The following is an 18,769-nucleotide window of genomic DNA, read 5'->3' on the forward strand; positions in this document are numbered from 1 at the left end:
ACGTCTTCCACTCATCACAAACCCAGGCTGGGAAGAAGATAGGCGCACACACATACACTCCAACACAAACTCCAGACACGGGACCGAAGACCTCATATTGAAGAGTAGTTCCAGGGGAAGCTGGGATCTTTGTCCCCTTACATCCAGACCACATCTGTCCAGTATGGAGCTTTTTGAGACCAACCCTTACTTCTTCCCTGACCAGCGCTTCTATGAAGGAGGGGACAGCTACTTTCCCTCTCGCCTGCCTGGGGCATATGACCAAGCTGGCTACCAGGACAGGAACTCCATGATGGGCTTGTGTGGGAACCTGTCTGGGGGTGTTGGGGTTGGGATGACTGGTACAGAGGACAAAGCCTCTCCATCCAGCCTGTCGCCTCACTCCGAGCCCCACTGCCCAGGTCAGTGTCTTCCCTGGGCCTGTAAGCTGTGTAAAAGGAAGACTGTGACCATGGACCGTCGGCGAGCAGCTACGCTGAGAGAGAAGAGACGTCTAAAGAAGGTGAACGAGGCCTTCGATGCTCTGAAGAGGAGCACACTGATGAACCCCAACCAGAGGCTGCCCAAGGTTGAGATCTTGCGTAGCGCCATCCAGTATATTGAAAGGCTGCAGGCTCTGGTGTCCTCCCTCAACCAGCAGGACACTGAGACAGGACAGCAGGGATTGCTCTACCGGCCCAGCCCAACCCAACCCAGAGTAAGTAGGACAAAGGCAGAATGAGGGAAGGGAGAAGGTCACAATCACTGAGAAAACAGCCAAGAGGGACACAGAAGGAACAGTACGCTAGCTGGAAGGTATGGGAGAAAGAGAGATGGATACTCCATTAAACAGTAATTGGGTAAAAAGGTCAAATCAAAAATTTTGATGAACTGATCCACTTTAAAATGTGTTACTGGTTTAATCGTTCTGGATAAGTTTTGAGGTTTTAGTGAAGGAAATATCTGTTTTAAAATCTGTTTTAAAAGATTTTTAAAGATATGATTCAGTTTAGCTCAGCAGTGTTCCTAAAACAAGAACTACTGTGACAGGTGCCATAATAATGGAACGTGTTGTTCATCGTGTACATGTGCCTCTGAGGGGGGTCACGGGATGCTTTAGCTGCATGTGTCTGCGTGGTAGTACACTGCACTGTAGTGTGTGTGTTGTATTTCTGTGTGGGGTGGTGTGGTGTGCTGTATCATAACAGAGTGACTGACAGCAACTTGTGTGTGTGCATCTCCATGGCAACAGGTGTCGTCGTCAAGCGAGCCCAGTTCAGGCAGCACCTGCTGCAGTAGCCCAGAGTGGAGCAGCACTCCAGAGCAGTGCACGCAGAGCTACAGCAGTGAGGGTAAGCACAGTTCACTGAGTCTCGTTAGGCACGTAAGTGCTGCTTCACGAATACTGAGCATCTGACTGGGGCTTTTTGCAGATCTTCTGAGTGCTGCAGACTCTCCAGAGCAGGGGAACATGCGGGCCTTGACCTCCATTGTGGATGGCATCTCTGCAGCAGATGGACCTGTGGCCTTTCCTGTGGACATTCCCAAATAGACCCTCAGACCAGCGGGCCAGTAGGTGCAAAGAGAGCTTCAAGCAAAAAGCAAAGTGACATTCAATCCTAAATTATGTCTAGTTTGTGCTTCTACTGATTTGATTGTTCGTCTTATGCCAAATTAAAGAATTTCTATTTGACCAGTATTTAAACTCTGCTGATCTATGGGTCAGCTAGTCAAACTGACTCCTCCTTTTCACAACGAGGCCTTATTTCCTTTATTTCTTGCCTTATCCAATGATCCAGACCTGTGTGTCAAAGCCACAGGCGCTTATTCTGACTAGAGATTCAAGGACTTTGCTGCATGAACCCAACACATATTTACTAGACTCGATCCCTGTTAGGCTTGCCTCCAGATTTATAGAGCCACAGAGGAATGACAGATCGAATTTTTTCTCCTTACTTAATTTAAGTTCAAAAGCTTTCCCTCATATTTCTTTTCTTTTTTTTTTTTGTGTGTGTGTGTGAATTTTAATGCTTAAAAAACAGGAGTTTATTTGTGGGGCCAATATGTACCATGGCAGTTTTGACCAAGATCTGCTTAATTTAAACTGGTTATGAATGCTAGTGATGTAAATACGTTCCCTTTTTCTACAGAGTGGATTTGTCATTTTTATTTTTTAATTTTTGCTAACTTATTTTGGACTTTTATAACTAAGATTGTTGTGTATTTGTAGATGTTCTGAAAAGTGATATTTTCTGTTTAATTCTTACAATAAAGACCATTTTCAATACGTCGTCCAGTGTTGATTTTAGCATACAATACAATAGGCTGGCAGATATAACCCAACAAGGAACACAGGATCCAAGTTCTTTAAAAAACAGCTTTACTTATGTCTATATAGTGTCATAAATACAGTACACTTCTTTTTTTTAAATAGCCAAATAATAAAATCTTGATTTGTCAGCATTGTTTCACACCTGGAATAAAGACACAGTACTCATAGCTGCCACATAGCACATTACACCTTTTAGACACCTTGGAAAAACTGTCAAAAAAAAAAAGATTGTACACTCATCCAGCACTTCACTGCTTCATATGCTGTGTTCCTATTGGATGAGGAGTTGGTGAGCAAAGAGTACTGACAGCTCAGTCAGAGCAAGATCAGATAAGTCTTTCACTTAGAGCAGTATCATGTGGATTTCATTGGCTGATGTAGAGCAGCAGTTTACAGTTTGATTTGAGAGAAACTAAGGAATCAACAGAGAGGAGCTACAGTGGTCACACTACCATCCACAGAGAAAGTCATGGTCACATGGCTGGGGTCGGCCTTTTCACACGCAACCTACTAGTCTCAATAACAGAGACTCATTCGCTCACCCACACACACACACACACACACACACACACACACACACACACACACACACACACACACACACACACACACACACACACACACACACACACACACACTCTTGATATTAAAGGATTCTCTCTATTCTAGGCTACATAGTGTCATACAGAAGGCGAGAGAGGCAGAGAAAGGAGAGGCAACAGCTACATTGTGTCAAAAGAGAAGGAGGAGAAGGAAAAAAGAAAGAACGGGACAAGAGGCAAAGAGAGAAGTCTGATATTGGACCCATGAACCTGTGGAGAGTCCTTGTAGAAACACACACCTCCCTTAGTGAGTCCCTCCCACCAATGATTCACACACTTACAGCATACAGCAAAAGACCCACAAAGGTCCGACATAGAGAGAAAGAGAAAGAAAGAGAAAGAGAGAGAGAGAACAGTCACTATTGAATACAGGGCATTGGGTTTCATACAGCAATATTATATTGTTTTCCATATATATTTCCAATATATATATATTTATATAATATTTCTATAAAAAACATAAGTCATCCATTTTATGTACAGAGATAAATGAGTAATACCTTGCATAACCGGTAGAGGGGTAATGTGTGGTGGGATCTGCCATTTATACAAGTATTCATCATTAAGTCCAAACCAACAACTGCTCACCATGTTCTTTGATCTTTTTGACGCTGTTCAACTGTTTTCTTGTAAAGGACATGAGGACATGATGACACAGGAAGCTTGGTTTGGACTTGGCCATGTTGAGACTATTACAACCAGGACAAAAATCCACAGCTGAGACCAGGGGAGCAGGAGCACAACAACCACAACAACAAGGCTACTGGGGGCACGGGGGTAAACTGGGAGAGACCAGGATGAACCTCCTTTACAGCAGCGAGCGCAGCCAATGTGCACTCTCAGAGTTCAAAGGTCAGAGTTGGCCCCTGTATTGCACGTGTCCGAAGAAGAGGTGAGAGGTGAAAGTTGGGAGGTGAGGCTGGGTAACAAAGGGATGAAGCCTCCCCGTGAGGTACCCAAGTCTCCCTCTCCAGATTTGGCATATCACTCTCAAAAGGCCGCAAGCATATGTCCATATAGGTAATGAGAATGCACTAGAAGAGAGAAAGGAAGATGAGGAAAGAGAAAAATCAAGTCGTATCTGCTTCTTGATTTATGAAAGTTCAACAAGTTTAAAAGACTTTAATCTTTATAGACCTGCTTTGATTGATCTTCTGTACATGCAATAGTAAGCCATTAGGCTTACCCTGCTTACCTTACCTACAATTCTAGTTATGACCAGAGTATCCTGTTCAGTTTTGTTAGCTTACCTGTCAGCATTAGCGCTCCTGTTAGTAAGTAGAGAGCAGTTAGCATGAATAGGTCCGCACAGCCGAGGGATCGAGTCTCGGGGTTGCTGGGGGGGAGCTTGAGTGCATGTCACACAATTGGTTTTGAGCACAGCATGACAGAGAGGACACAACATGCAGTTAGTCAAAGCAACCAGAGAGAGGCACACAGCTACATATAGAAAATGAAATGTGTAGAAATAGAGTAGTTTGGTAATGTAACAAACCTTCAGGCTGGAGCTGTTTCTTGGCTGCCAAATTCATAGAAGGTGGCATGGACATGGAGGGCATGCGGAAGCCGGCAGGCAGCGTTTCCATGGAGCCTGCCATCATGCCCAGCCCAGCCCCTCCCTCGCGTGCCCGAAACCTCTTTCGCCACGATGGAGAGCGTCGAAAAGACTTGTCATCTCCACTCTTCAAGGACATAAAAGCAAAGTGAGGAAATCTGCCTTCTTTAACTAACACTGCATTTGATTTAAATAGTGGCCTGAGAGGTCACCTCCTCTAGTCTGCGGTCAGTCCCCAAAGCCAACAGATTGTTGAACTCCCTTTCCAGAACCTGTCGTGCCTGAAAACAAACAGCCTCTGTAAGCAGTGAAACTCCTAAAATCCATCCATCCATCCATCCAGTTCAGGATTGCAGGTGGGCTGGAGCCTATCATCTATAAACAGTCACCTTTAAATAAAGAAATCTGGGCTAGAAGGCTAATCTGTACTGAAGCTGCCCAGGAAATACTTTTAAACAATTCTGGGTGACAACAGCGGAGAACCTTTGATCACTGGCAGGCAGTGAAAGTTTCAATACACAAAACCAGTGCAATAGCAAACAGTAAATCTTATAAAAGCTGTTGCAAGTACAAGAAAAGCCTGGGGAAAATGTTGGAATTTGAAACTAAACACATCTTATTGGTTTTATTTGGGGTTTTAGTTTGTACAAGCATGTTTTTTTCACAGTTCCTTAATACCTACTGTATAAAATGGACAAATCTGCTTTTAAAAATGTGGTCATACAAAACTTTATATTTTTCTCCCACAAAAACCAGTTCATTCATCCCATATTGAGTATATGGAGTCATTAAATTCATTTTCATTTATAACCACCTGTGTGTTCTGCATAGGAATCTGCAGGATGAGCGCTAGGCTGCTGTAGTCGAAAGTCTCATCCAGAGCAACGAGTGCTCCATGAACGCCACTCTCCAGCAAGTTGCCGCTATACTCCCTTAGACCAATGGACTGCACCCAGTGAATCACCTGTTCATTGGTCCACACCAAAACATCTACAATAAAGGGAGAGTGAATCAGAAGGTACAGTATAACAATGCTGACAGACTGCCAACATTAAGCTGTTTCCAAAAAAGCTGGGACAATGTGTTAAATTTGAATTGAAACAGAATGCAAGTGTTATCAAAATAATTTGAGCTCTATATATACTAGAAATGTGTCCAAAATCTAAACTATTAAAAATACTGAAACTGAGAAATGTTATGATTTTTATATATGATATTTTTAATATGATTTTAATATATATGCTTACTGTGAATGACTAATATATCTAAACTTTTTTAGAAACAGTGCATCACCTGAAAGTAAAAGAAAACCATCATTTATAGAAAAATTCATAGAAACAGAGAGAGATAAAGAGATAATGTGCAGGTCCATGTAGTGTCAATTCACAGGCACACTCCCTTTGTTCATTTAAAGCACAGCTGTCAGCCAGCTCTCGAACTTGGAACAGGCGGGGTGTGTGCATATGTGTGTGTTTATGTGTGTGTAAACAGGGCAGGATTCTGATTTGACACGACAGCTGAGTCAAGTTCATGTGCTGAACTCAAGGTCAGAAGAGCGAGAGGTCTGGCTTGATCTAAGTATGTGCGTGTGTCTGTGTGTGGAGCACTCTTGGCAAGTGAAGCTTTAGATCATAAGATTGGCTTTTTGACAGCCGAAGGAGCAGCTGTTTGAATGCTCAGTCCAGCCTGACACTATCAGATAAAACCACTAGGTGGTACTCTGGCCTGATGAGTCTCTCCATGTGCACATGCTTGTGAATCTGTGTTGGTTTTTTTTTTGTTTTTTTTTTCTTATCACTATGTGTGTATCAGGGTGTGCGCAAACCCTACCTTTCATGTCGTGTTGGCTGTCCTCTCTCCGGCGCTCTAGGTCTTTCCTGTCATAATTGAGTCTCTTCAAGCACATAATCCCATACTGCAGACTAGCCCTGATACACAGACAGACAGACACAGAGAACAGCACATATACACCATTAGCCTTCTCATCTCCATTGCTAATGTATTGAGTTAGCAGATGAAAGTGGAAGCAGATCAAACAGAAGCTAAGCTAATAGCCACAGCTACAGACCTGTGGAAGCTGTCCACCATTTTGAGGTGGCTCCTTAGGTCCTTCTTGGTCAGATGGTCCAGCATTCGTGCATCCACCAGACACTCCATGAAGTAGGAGCGGTACTGAGGCAAGCCAAGGCTGGGCAGCCATTCATTCCCTATCCACTCATGATTCATGTCTCCATATGCCAAGGTCTGTAAGGGAGAACAGTACACAACGATGTGTGCAGCGAGAAAGATGAAAGACTAAAAAAAAAAAACCTCCCTGAGATCTTTTTTCACACATATTTGCTCTTTTGAGAAAAATTACAATAATCACAGCTGCATTTTACATATGTATTTCAGATTCTATATACTGGGACATTAATAACATGTTTTTCCTCAGTCAAAACAATGTTTTCAGTGTTTCTTATGCACTGTAAACAGATGCAAGAAAGATAACAGGAGACTGAGGGAAGATTAATATCTTGTTTACATTCAACAACAGCTGTCTTCTGGTTATGCTATGTTATGCCACTTATTAATAGGTAGAAATAATAATCAGTTAACAGAATTGTTATATAATTCTACACATTATTACTATTATTTTGCAAAGGTGAAGACAAGGTTGACTTTGTTCAAATATGTGAGTGTGTATTTGTCCAGCTATCTACATGGGGACCAGTTTGAGTGCTTGATCATCATAGTGAGGACCATTTGGACAAGCGAGGACCCTAAGGCTGGTCCTCCCTTTTTCACACCCCTTCAAAGGCCCGTTTGAGGGTTACGACTCTTTATAAGCCTTTTAGAGTCAAGGGTAGAATTAGCTTAAGATTTGATTTGATATTAGAGATACTGATAGCACTGAGAAAGGGATAAGGAAGGGGCTAAAGCATGTATTATGTCATTGCATGTCCTAACAAGGGTAGTCACACAAATATGGCAATATATGTGTGGGCCTCTGTACACTTTGACTGTATTTTTAGACAGATTTTTGCAGCCTCACCTGTGCCCAGCTGCCTTCCTCATTCTCCTGAGTGGCAGCATGGTAAATATAATATACGAGTTAGAGACAGGGGCTAATCACACACATACATTAAACATTCAGAAACATACACACACAAGATCTTTGCAGTAATTACATATCAGCACTCATAATATTAATTGACCTTTGCATGATGACGCAGACCACATGACCACCGTTTACATAATTTACATCCAATCCACATACAATACCAGCAGAAGCATTAATGTATATTAGTGTATGGGTTAGTGTATATTTATAAGGGGTCTTCCAGGAGAGGACATATGTGTGTCACGGTGGGGACAGTGTGAGTGTGAGAGGGTGTTGGGTGGGGGTAATGGGGAAGGGAGCACCCAGATGGTACTAACCGCTTTAGTGGAGGAAGCCAGGTTCTCCATCTCTTCATGAGTCACCCACACATTTCCGGAGGACTAGCTCAGAGGACGAGAACACACCCAAACACACACACATAAAAAATCATGGCATACACGCAGGCACACAAGAACACACCCAAAAATGCACTCATGTATCTTCTCACACATTTCAACCCCCACGCACACGTGCGTGCGCACACACACACACCCACACACACAACACACACACACACACATACACACACACACTACACACACACACACACAGACAAACATTGTGTTGAGTGATGTCAGGGAGGGAGTGTATTTCAGGCAGTAGCTTGTAGCTATATTTGGCACTAGTTGTGTGTTTTTTTCCCCACGGTAACCCATGCAATTTATGACAGCTGAAAAGGCCACAGTCAGCCTAGTTGAAGGCATGAATCAAGCCTCTACTGCAGTCTGAACAGAAGAACAAAAAGCGTGAGGAGGCATCACCTGAGTGTGCAGAGTGAAGCTTAGACAAAACGTGGATCAGCTTTTGTGTGTTTAAAAACTGTGTCATGTCACATTCCTGGATTTTTTTTTTTTTTGTTTTGTTTTCTTTTCTGTTTGCGGTTCATGGACTTATATACTTGTGTATTTAATATTTATGTTTGCCATATTTACGTACCTGTAAAAAACTTTAGTTGTGTTATTCGAGGTGCAGTGGGTTGTATTGTATGTTTACCGTTCTGGAAGTGAGCGGCGCAGAGGGGCTGGTGAGAGAGACCATCTCCTGGATGGCCAAGCGGAGTTTGAGTCGGTGCAGAGGGTTGCTGGATGCCAATCTCCGCTGGATCTCTGTGTTCTGACCAGAGCTGACATGATGGCACCGCTCTTCACGTTGGCACGACAAGCTGCCACATACCAGGCTGGCATACCCACCCACAGCTGGTGAGAGTCATCAAGACATTCAGTGTCATTACCCCAGGCCCCATAAATGGTCAGACTGCAGGAGAAGTTAGTGCAGATCAGGCTGTATGTCAGTTTGATTAATTGATAATACTCTATGCCCTCCTGCAGATGGCAGCCTGACATAAATAGAAGTCAGTTTTTATGGAAATTGGGATTTGGTAGATTAGTGGAATACCTCGAGCCATGGACGACAGTAGGTCCATCCCACTGAGCAAAATGGCAGACCTTTTTTTCTTGCCATCTTCTAGAAGTTCATGTCTAAAGAGGGTTATTAAAAACAAAAGGCAAAAAGAACAAGTAAGCAGTAAGGGCTTTTTGAATCATCGTAGAACAACAACAGCAAAAAAAAAAAAAAATAATGGTCATTTACTTTTTCTTCATCCTTCGGTCCCTCTCAGCCTTGTGTGCCCAGTTTTCCCAAAGTCATAGTGGTCAACCAATAGCCCATCCTCAAAGTCTAAAATATAACACATACATTAGTCTCCTTCTCTGTAAATCATGCACAATTGCTCATATGATGCGAAAGGTTCTGGTGATATAGTTGTAGTCTGCAGTGTACCTGATAAAGCTGGTAGAGGCTGTCCTTCCCTGCCACCAGTCCTGGTCCATTCGACCCTTCTCCTTTTTTTCTAAACTAATCGTCCAATAGATGACTTTATTCCTTTCTTTCTGTTTTCTGCAGCAATTAAAGCAGACAAATAGAATTACAATGAGATTTATAATTATAATTGCATTACTGTCAACAAGAATTGTGTCAACAAGAATTTGGTGTCCACAGATGACACAGTAGCATTAAATTTGGTCCTTAGACCTATACCTTTGTCCTACTGGTGCAGTTTGTCTTTCTGTACTAGCTGTGGATTAGAGTTAGTGTGAAGTGTGTACATTTACCTCGCCATCCTCCAAACTGCCAGTGAACTGGGCAAAATTGGTTTCCAGCCGTAAACTGCGGGGGAAGAAGGAGGTGATGTCTCACACTTGATAGTAGCTTTGTCCACTTCCACTGGGGACTGAAAGAGTCACAAAGGTAACTCAGCTCAGTTATGAAAACCACAGTAAGACAACCCCCCCCCAAATAAAAACAAACAAACAAACAAACAAAAACCCCCAAACAAACAAAAACCCCAAACAGTTTGATATTAGATGTGTTTGCAAACTTACTGCTACTCTTCCTCTGTGCTTTTCTCAAGTCGCTTGGCTAAAAGAACAACACACACTGTAAGATCACTTTCATCAAACATTCACATACTGCTGTCTGCATGTGTGTGAGTGCGCTATCTGACCAGAGTCATTATGCCTAGATGGTGGCTGGTATTGCGTCCATGATGTTTAGGCGTAGAGTGGCCACTGGTGGGTGGGGAGAGGAGGATGATGCCAGGGACTGAGCAGTGGCGGAAGTGGGCAGGGCCCTCGGTCTTAATGTCACATTGAGTCCATCCATGCTGCCGCTGTTCACACGAGACTCAATCTCGTCAGAGCGCAGGTCTGCTGACTCCCTCTCTACCTGAATCATCCTGGACACACAAATATGCACACATACACTGGTCAAACTGAGTATTTGGGCTGTTGTTCTTAACTAACTTACACAGTAGAGCTACTATTTTTGTGGTAATTGTTAAAATATTTAAAGGCCATAATAATGGCTTTTTTTTATTACTTTGATATTTTTCATTTTTCTTTTTTGCTCTGCAAGCAGTGATTAAAATGTTTTGTGTGTTCAGCAAATCTGGGAAAACAGTAAATATATAACATTAAATAAACTAGTTAAAGTGTGATGAAAAAGGCAATAATCCCAAAATAATGGATATAAATACCATTTGTATAACTATTATTTCATTTCATTGAGGAGTGCGGCTCCGCTGCAGCATAATCAGCAGCTACTTTGCATTTCTTTCCTGAAGCATGCTGTGAGGTGTCAAAAGAAGACCCTGTTTACGATAAACACACAAAAAAACCCTCAGTGTTCTCTTTCAGCAGGAAAATGAACTGGTTTTATCATAATAAAATAATCTCTTTATCTATTTTTTTTGTTTGTATACGGTAGTTGTCTATTTTATTTCATGCCTTTCAGTTCGGCATTTACTCACAACTATGCTTATCTTTTTCCTTTTTAAAAAAAACATTTATCATAGACTGTTGACAAGTCGTTGAATCAGAAGTTAATTTACAAAGCTTGCATAAAATGTCCCAAAAGATCAGGTTTCATCACATCTTAAAGACCTCATAATACCATATTATTCCAATATTGCACTTCTTTCAAAGTGCAAGCCTTAGGTGGGGTTCCTAGAGCTTCTAAAAGTAGAGACAGAGCTTATCAGGCTCCTCTCTTGTGGTACCAACTCTCAGGCATGTTTTGGGAGCTACACATCCACTATTCTTTTAAGATTCAGGTTAAAACATTTATTTTTTTTAACAAATCTTATCATTAGGGGTGTATTAGATGACCTCGAAACATCACTCAGTTATGCTGCTATAGGGTCAGCCTTCTGGAGACCTCCCATGATACACCGAACACCTACTCTTCTCTGCTCTCCTGTCTTTCGTTCTCCATGCATTTTTATATGCCAGTAAACTTTTTGCTTTCTCTCATCTGTAGTTTGTGCTTCATCCTTTGATTTTTTTGTTTTGTTCTCTTTTTCTATACTTTCTTTCCTCTCTTTGTTTTCTCCTCTTCACAACTGGTCACAGCAGATGGCCACTCTTCCTGAGCCTGGAGGTGCCTTCTTGCTATAATGTATAAAGTTTTTTCTCTCTCCACCACGGCTTGCCCATAGGGGATCAGTGGATCGTTAGTTTTCTATCAGTATTATTGTAGGGTTTTTACCTTACAATATAAAAGACCTTGAAATGACTCGTGAATGTCACTATCAGTCATGGTGTAGTCTATGTAGCTCCAGGCCTTTTTGCAGTTTTTTAACAAACAGCAACACTTATTTTGTTGCACAATCTTCATCACGTTCCTTTTTGTGTATTTAGTTTGGTATTGTGTTTAGCATTCTAAACTTCTCCTATCTGTATCACTTTTTTTTGTGTTGCATTCACCCAACTTCCCCATGGGGATTGAAACTGACATGTGCTGCAATGTAATGTGCCTGTAATACACCACCTTATCTCTTCATTGATAGCATCAAGCTGCTCCTGCAGCATGAGGGCGAGAGTCTGAGCATCTGATTGACCGCTGGGGGAAAGCAGGGTTGAGCTAACATCATCCAGGTCTGACTCTGCTTCGATGTCACTGCCAAGGAGGTGGCTGACGCTCCCACGCAGAGATGGGTAGTCCTGTTCAAACACCGCACACACCTAAAGACAGTATATACACCAACAACGGTCATATTTAATACAACATAGACACATTCCTTTAAAAAAAACATATATCCATCCATCCATCCATTCGCTTCCGCTTATCCTGGTCAGGGTCGCGGGGGGGCGGTAGCCTATCCCAGCTGTCATAGGGCGAGAGGCAGGGTACACCCTGAACAGGTTGCCGGCCTGTCACAGGGCCAACACAGAAAGACGAACAACCTTACACACTCACATTCACACCTATGGGCAATTTAGAGCAGCCAATTAACCTAACCCCAGTAAGTGCATGTCTTTGGAATGTGGGAGGAAACCGGAGTACCCGGAGGAAACCCACGCAAGCACGGGGAGAACATGCAAACTCCACACAGAGAGCGGGAGAGGCCTGGGCCAAGGTGGAATCGAACCCAGGCCTTCCAGATGGTATTCTATCTGTGAGGCAGCAGCGCTAACCACTACGCCACCGTGCTGCCCAAAAAAAAAACATATAAATATACATAAAGACTGAGCGACATGGATGAGTCCTATTGAATGCAATACACTTAAAAATCACTATATGACACTTGCGGGCAATTATGAGAAGAAATGGATGAACAGGAAACTTACATCACACAGCATTTCCATGGCAGCAAGTGAGAGAGACAGGAAGACAGAGAGATTAGTAGCGAATGGGAAGTTAGGCATGAGGATCATCACATATCAGCCAAGCACTGACACTTACTAGCAAAGCAGACATGAACCTGGATTAAGCACCGGTAAGATGCTGCATGTGGTTAGAAGAGCGGTTGAAATGAGATCTCGATGTCTGCAATCGTGTTTGTATGTGTATGCAAGGAACTGTGAGGTTTCTCTGGGCATATAAAAAATGATTAGCACCTTATTTGGGTCATCTCGCAATGCTGAAAGTCTGCCCTTTTGTGCCCGCCTGATCACAGTTGTGCTGTAGTGGCCATCTTGGCCCTCCACCACAGAGAAGCGAAGATCGCTGGAGCTACCCAAGTGAGACCTACAATTTTGTATGCAGAACAGCAGCAATAAAAGACAGTGTGCTAAAGTATAAATGCTGGTATGAGAAAGTGCGTAAAGGAAATGTCTGCATGTACCGAGGATGAGTTCCATCTCCAAATGCACCACTGCGGCGTTTCAATGGTCAATCTCATTTCTTAGCTTATCAATCTCTCCAATCAGCCTTTCCTAAAGGAAAAAGGAGCATATTGGAGGAAGTATAGATATATTTTCTTTAGCGAAAATAGCAAGATCGAGGCTACAAAAATACTCCATTATGAGAAAAGGTAAGTAAAAAGTCCAAGTAAAAAGTCTGGCTTTCAAAAATTGATCAAAAATGAGTATCAAAGTATTAAATTAAAATGTACTGTCAGCCTTATGATGATTAATTATCCAAGATGCATTAAAGAGCTAAATGGACATTGGCTCCCCCCTTGCTAGTTCAGAAGATGATGACACATTCTTATTTTGCACTAAGTACAGAAAAAATTGGTACAGTGCTGACCCGACTCTGTGTAAAAGCAACAAATCATCTTGGTCACTGCGTCATGCCAAAAAAAGGGGAAAATAGCAAATAATTGCTTCCTAATAGGTTTGACTAAGGCTTGAAGGTAGGTAGGCAGTTTAGCTTTTAAAGTGGAGGTAATTTCAACCACTCTAGGTATGTTTGTGGGGAACTTAATCCATACCATGAGTTGTCTTGATATTGCCTTCTAAAATCAGTATAAAATTAAAATACCCAAGATATGTGTAGCAGAAAACTGTATTTTGCCAAATTCACTGGTTATTATGAAAGTTGAACGTAAAAGGACAATAGTGATTTTTATTCACTGAAGTCTTACTGACCCTGGTGTGGTGAAATTCTTCAAGCTGTTTCTGGCAGTTCTCGAGGTCCTGAATAAGAGCATTCTGAAAACAAACAAACAAACACAAACATGAACCTGCGTCCAAACAAATCTGTAGTTTAAGAAGAACATATCTTGTACTTGGCATTAATTTGGTTTGTGAACCATAAACAACAACAATATGAGATGATGCTGTTGCTTTGATGAGTGCATGTGTACAGGCCTTGCCTTGTCCTCCAGGGCAGCCATGCGTTCTTTCAGATGTAGCTGCAGCCTTTCATTTGACTCAGTGAGCAGACGATCCACAGTGTCAGATAAACGCTTGTTGTGCTCCTCATTCATTTTCTCCCTCTGACGAGCCTGATGAGCAGACAGGGAAAACCAGACGAGGGGAGTGACATCATCACATTTTCTCTTTGATACAGACTCCACGTGGGTGTATTTATGCAGCTAATCAAGCATCTCTACATGGATTAAAGGATGAAGTGTGTATTTAGCCCTAGATCACCAGCTGCCAGATATAGGTCTTCTTGGCCAACAATGGATCTAACAGCCTGAATGATTTAATTACAGTCATTTACACCATGATAAAAAAATAGGGTTAAATGGCTTCTCTTAAATGTGAAGCACTATGCTTAATATGTTTCTGCTGCAATTTGATTCACCTAAATTAACACAGGCAAACACAAACACACATCTGCATCCTCGAAAGCTCTTTCTACTAAATATAGTCATGAGATCGCTCAGCGAGAGAGAGAAATTAGCCTTGCGTGAATTATTCAGAGTCTAAGATAGCAGCCAATCAGTCTTATAGGGGGAGGGGGGATGTGTTGCAGCAAGATATGTGGATTTGGTTTAAATTCATGCAACAATGCACTGGGAAAATGAAGAACTCTTCTTGAATGTGTGTTCCTGTGTGTTTGCGTATGTACATGTATGCATGAGGGAGCACAGAGCCAAGAGTCAAGGCATCCAGCTAATGTGGAGCATCAGCCTGCACATACACACATTATTGTGAGAGGTCAGAGAGAACCTGCAGGGCTGCTACACACACACACACACACACACACAACACACACACACACACACACACACACACACAGGCACACACCCTTCCGAGCTCCTGGTTCTTCTCCTCCAGTTGTGACTCCAGCTGTCTGAGCCGCTCCTCCACATTGCCATGGCGCTCCTCAGCCTGCAGGGGGAGACACGTACATATCTGTACAACTGCCTCAAGAACTGTGCTGTCCTGCATGCTTATCTATGTTTATATTTGTAAATCACATATGTGTATCTTATTATATCAGTACTATTTGCAACAGCTTCTACAGCTGTGTGTGTGTGTGGTGCGTGTGCATGCATGCGTGCACACCCATAGTGGGTGGTGGGTGTGGTGTGTGTGTGTGTGTTACTTGGAGAGCGCTGCACTCTCTGTGCCAGGGCAGCCTACCTCGGCAGGTCTCAGCCGGCCGCATGGCGGAGCCAGCCGCTGCTGCCATCCAGCAGCGCCGCAGCTGGCGACCCGCCACTGGACACACACACACACACACACACACACCACACACAACACACCACAACAACCACACACACCACACACACACACACACCACACACACACACACACACATTCAAATGAAGAGGAAGGATATTATTGCAATCACAAGAGAGGTGTAATCAGTCTAGTGCAGCCAGCGAGTAGCAAGGACATGGCACATGGTCATTCACAGAGGATGTTGCTGGTGTTTCCCATGAGGAGCTGAACTTAGATTCACCCTGAACTACACATGAACCTTGGAGCAGTACTGTATGTTTCTATTGCTCACTCTCTGACTATAATACTCTTCCAAACTTTAAATGTATTTTTGCAAATGGCTGAGGTGTGAAATATTAAGATGTTGCAGAGAGAAAGCCATAAGAGAGCAGACATAAGCCTGAATGAACAATTAATATAAATATGTCACCTTGTATCAAGGTAAATGTGATATTTCTGGTATCCCTTAACAATGCATTAGCATTGTAAAACAGTCAAGGAAGCAGGAACATAGCAGAGGAATGAAAACATATTCTTAAAAATTGATTAAATTAAATGTTTATTAAAAAAAAAAAGCTTTTTGTGTTGATGGCTTTGTAGCAATGTAACAGGAAAGTGATATTAAGCGGGACAGCCATCATCTATTTCCACTTAACGTTTTAAAAACAATTATCTATAAATGCATGTTTTTGAATGAAAATTATGCTCTCAGCCTGTAATAAAGCTCATTATGCAGACTATTACCTTTTTAACTGTGTGTGGCTGATGTTGTTGAGAGTTACCTGTCGGTGCAGGGAGTCCTTGGTGGCCAGTTCGTTTTCCAATTGTCGTTGAGGTCGTGGATGTGTGTCGTCTCTCGCTGAGCAGCCAGGTAGCGTTTCTCTAATGTTGTTATCCTCTCCTCCATATCCTCTCTCTACAGGCGGAGAAACACAACATTAAAAATCAAGTCAAACAGTAACAGTCAATCACGTCTACAGTGTTATACACGCAGAGAGCAAAAGTGTTTATTTAAGCTTCAGTTTTTATCCATCCCGATTCCAGGTTTTCATCAGCAGCGTATTAAAAATTAAAGCAAATTTAAACTGTATACTGATTAAAATGCCTAAGCTACTACAGTGGACCAAGATAGAAGTAACTGCTAAGTAATACTTCTTATACATCTCTGCTTTGTATAACTAGATAGATAGTATAAACACACATACTGAATTATGTTACTGAAATAAAAAATGTATCATTATGCCATAAATGTCCTTTAACCCTCATCCTACTAACTGGGGTTCATAGGGGTATATTTTTGTCATGTCACAGGTTGTTTTTTGTTTTGTTATGTTTCTTTTGATCATTGCAATTTTTTATGACTTTGTCAGATTGTTTCTTAATGATGTGCATGATATGCATGTATTCAGTTAATGTTTGCCATGGGTCCTAAATTAAAGTAACCCACAATATCCAGGGGTTGTAGGGGCACTCTGTCATTGTTTTAAAAAAGAAAGCTCAGATGCCATTGCTGCATTCATCATCTGGATGGGGAACTTCCCAGATTTAAGGTATCAGAACAATGGAGACGTAGCTGGATCCACTGTACCTGAGACAGCTGGGGCATGTCCTGGTTGTGCCACACATGAAAAGGAAAGCTGAAACTATTGCATTCCAAGTCCCAATCTGAGCAACAATAACCCTCCAGGGAGTGAGGACGACTCTGCGACTGATGTCACTGTCCAACACTCAGTTGGAAGATCTGCTCACAAAAGGTGTTACCTTTGGTCCCTAATCACAGACAGGAAAGTAGTGCCTCCTGTCACAGCCCTGTTCTGCCCTGAGCACAGTATGTGGCAAATTGTGTGCTTTAACTGCCTGTTGTGTCTGATTAGCTTTAGTTGTTTTCAGTCATTTCTGGTCCCTGTACAACTGCAGTGAGAGCTTGGGTCACATTGCCAGAAGTAAACCAGACTAGGCAGACGGGGCTGCACTTTGTCACTGATTTAGTTCTTAATATTTATGGACAGAATTTCTAGGCTCAGCCAACGCATGGAGGGTTATGTGGTCTCAGAATCTCCTCTCTGCTTTTCGCAGATGATGTGGTTCTGTTGGCTAGCAAGTCTGAGGCCACGGTCCTTAGCTGGAAAAGGGATGAGTTGTAGAGGTATTTAAGTATATTAATTCAGTTCAATTCAATTCAATTCAATTCAATTCAGTCACAATAACAGTCACCTCAAGGCGCTTTATATTGTAAGGTAAAGACTCTAGAATAGTACAGAGAAAACCCCAACAATCAGCCGACTCACTATGAGCAGCACTTGGTGACAGTGGGAAGGAAAAAATCCCTTTTAACAGGAAGAAACCTCCGGCAGAACCAGGCTCAGGGAGGGGTGCCATCTGCCACAATGTGCTTGTGGCTTTGGGGGTGAGGGAGACAGGACAAAAGACACACACAGAGATAAATAATAGCTGATGGTTAAATGCAGAGTGGTATACAAACCCAAACTGGGAGCTGGTTCCACACATGAGGGGCCTGAAAGCTGAAGACCCTGCCTCCCATTCTACTTTTAAGTATCCTAGGAACCACAAGTAAGCCAGCAGTCTGAGAGCAAAGTGCTCTATTGGGGTAATATGGTACTATGAGGTCTTTAAGATAAGATGGGGTCTGATTATTCAAAGCCTTGTATGTGAGGAGAAGGATTTTAAATTTTACTCTGGATCTAACAGGGAGCCAAATGAAGAGAAGCCATTATGGGAGAAATATGCTCTCTCTTTCTAGTCTCTGTCTTAGGGGGGAGAGTGGAGTGGAAGATTGACAGGCAGATTGGTGCAGTGTCTGCACTACTGTGGATGGCGTACTGGTCTGTTGTGGTCACCATTGTGGTGACCGTTCCAACCCTGTCATGAGTGACTAAAGACTAAGATTGTAGATACAAGTGGCAAAAATAAATTTCCTGTGAAGAGTGTTTGACTCCTGAAGAGATGGGGTGAGGAGCTCGGTCATTTGGGAGAGACTCAGAGTAGAGCCACTACTCATCCACACTGAAAGGAGCCAACTGAGGTGGTTGGTGGATGCCTCCTGGACACCTCTTGAGGTATTTTGCTATATCTAGGACATGCTGGAGAGATTAGATCTCTGGGCTGGCCGGTTGTGTGTTCATTTCAGTTATTCGATATTGGGGTCAAAATTACCCTGACTGGATTCATCATGTATACAAATACAACACAAATAATGTTTATGTTTAAGTGAAGGATGGTCAATAAGCTTTAAAGTAA

At 42.5% G+C, this 18,769-nt stretch overlaps 2 protein-coding genes across 2 annotated transcripts in view; one reads left to right on the top strand and one right to left on the bottom strand.

Annotated features, from left to right (window-relative positions):
* Nucleotides 1–2,242, top strand: myog (myogenin). The gene is made up of 3 exons (XM_030729797.1): nucleotides 1–697; nucleotides 1,232–1,331; nucleotides 1,413–2,242. The coding sequence occupies exons 1-3, from the start codon at nucleotides 164–166 to the stop codon at nucleotides 1,529–1,531; spliced, it is 753 nt and encodes a 250-aa protein (XP_030585657.1). The 5' UTR covers nucleotides 1–163; the 3' UTR covers nucleotides 1,532–2,242.
* Nucleotides 2,243–4,202: 1,960 nt separating this feature from the next.
* ppfia4 (PTPRF interacting protein alpha 4) overlaps nucleotides 4,203–18,769 on the bottom strand; it is a 61,461-nt gene continuing 46,894 nt past the window's right edge. Inside the window, 31 exon segments of the mRNA XM_030728807.1 lie at nucleotides 4,203–4,260; nucleotides 4,405–4,595; nucleotides 4,681–4,749; nucleotides 5,283–5,458; nucleotides 6,299–6,396; nucleotides 6,537–6,712; nucleotides 7,503–7,529; nucleotides 7,889–7,951; nucleotides 8,604–8,726; nucleotides 8,729–8,806; nucleotides 9,006–9,016; nucleotides 9,019–9,052; nucleotides 9,055–9,088; nucleotides 9,201–9,229; nucleotides 9,231–9,266; nucleotides 9,268–9,287; nucleotides 9,390–9,495; nucleotides 9,716–9,786; nucleotides 9,789–9,845; nucleotides 9,998–10,028; nucleotides 10,114–10,191; nucleotides 10,194–10,344; nucleotides 11,937–12,130; nucleotides 13,007–13,136; nucleotides 13,234–13,276; nucleotides 13,279–13,324; nucleotides 13,982–14,044; nucleotides 14,209–14,340; nucleotides 15,092–15,175; nucleotides 16,294–16,337; nucleotides 16,340–16,427. Coding sequence (XP_030584667.1) covers nucleotides 4,203–4,260; nucleotides 4,405–4,595; nucleotides 4,681–4,749; nucleotides 5,283–5,458; nucleotides 6,299–6,396; nucleotides 6,537–6,712; nucleotides 7,503–7,529; nucleotides 7,889–7,951; nucleotides 8,604–8,726; nucleotides 8,729–8,806; nucleotides 9,006–9,016; nucleotides 9,019–9,052; nucleotides 9,055–9,088; nucleotides 9,201–9,229; nucleotides 9,231–9,266; nucleotides 9,268–9,287; nucleotides 9,390–9,495; nucleotides 9,716–9,786; nucleotides 9,789–9,845; nucleotides 9,998–10,028; nucleotides 10,114–10,191; nucleotides 10,194–10,344; nucleotides 11,937–12,130; nucleotides 13,007–13,136; nucleotides 13,234–13,276; nucleotides 13,279–13,324; nucleotides 13,982–14,044; nucleotides 14,209–14,340; nucleotides 15,092–15,175; nucleotides 16,294–16,337; nucleotides 16,340–16,427 — 2,541 coding nt within the window.

This window comes from Archocentrus centrarchus, chromosome 5 (assembly GCF_007364275.1).
Source record: "Archocentrus centrarchus isolate MPI-CPG fArcCen1 chromosome 5, fArcCen1, whole genome shotgun sequence".
NCBI lineage: Eukaryota > Metazoa > Chordata > Actinopteri > Cichliformes > Cichlidae > Archocentrus > Archocentrus centrarchus.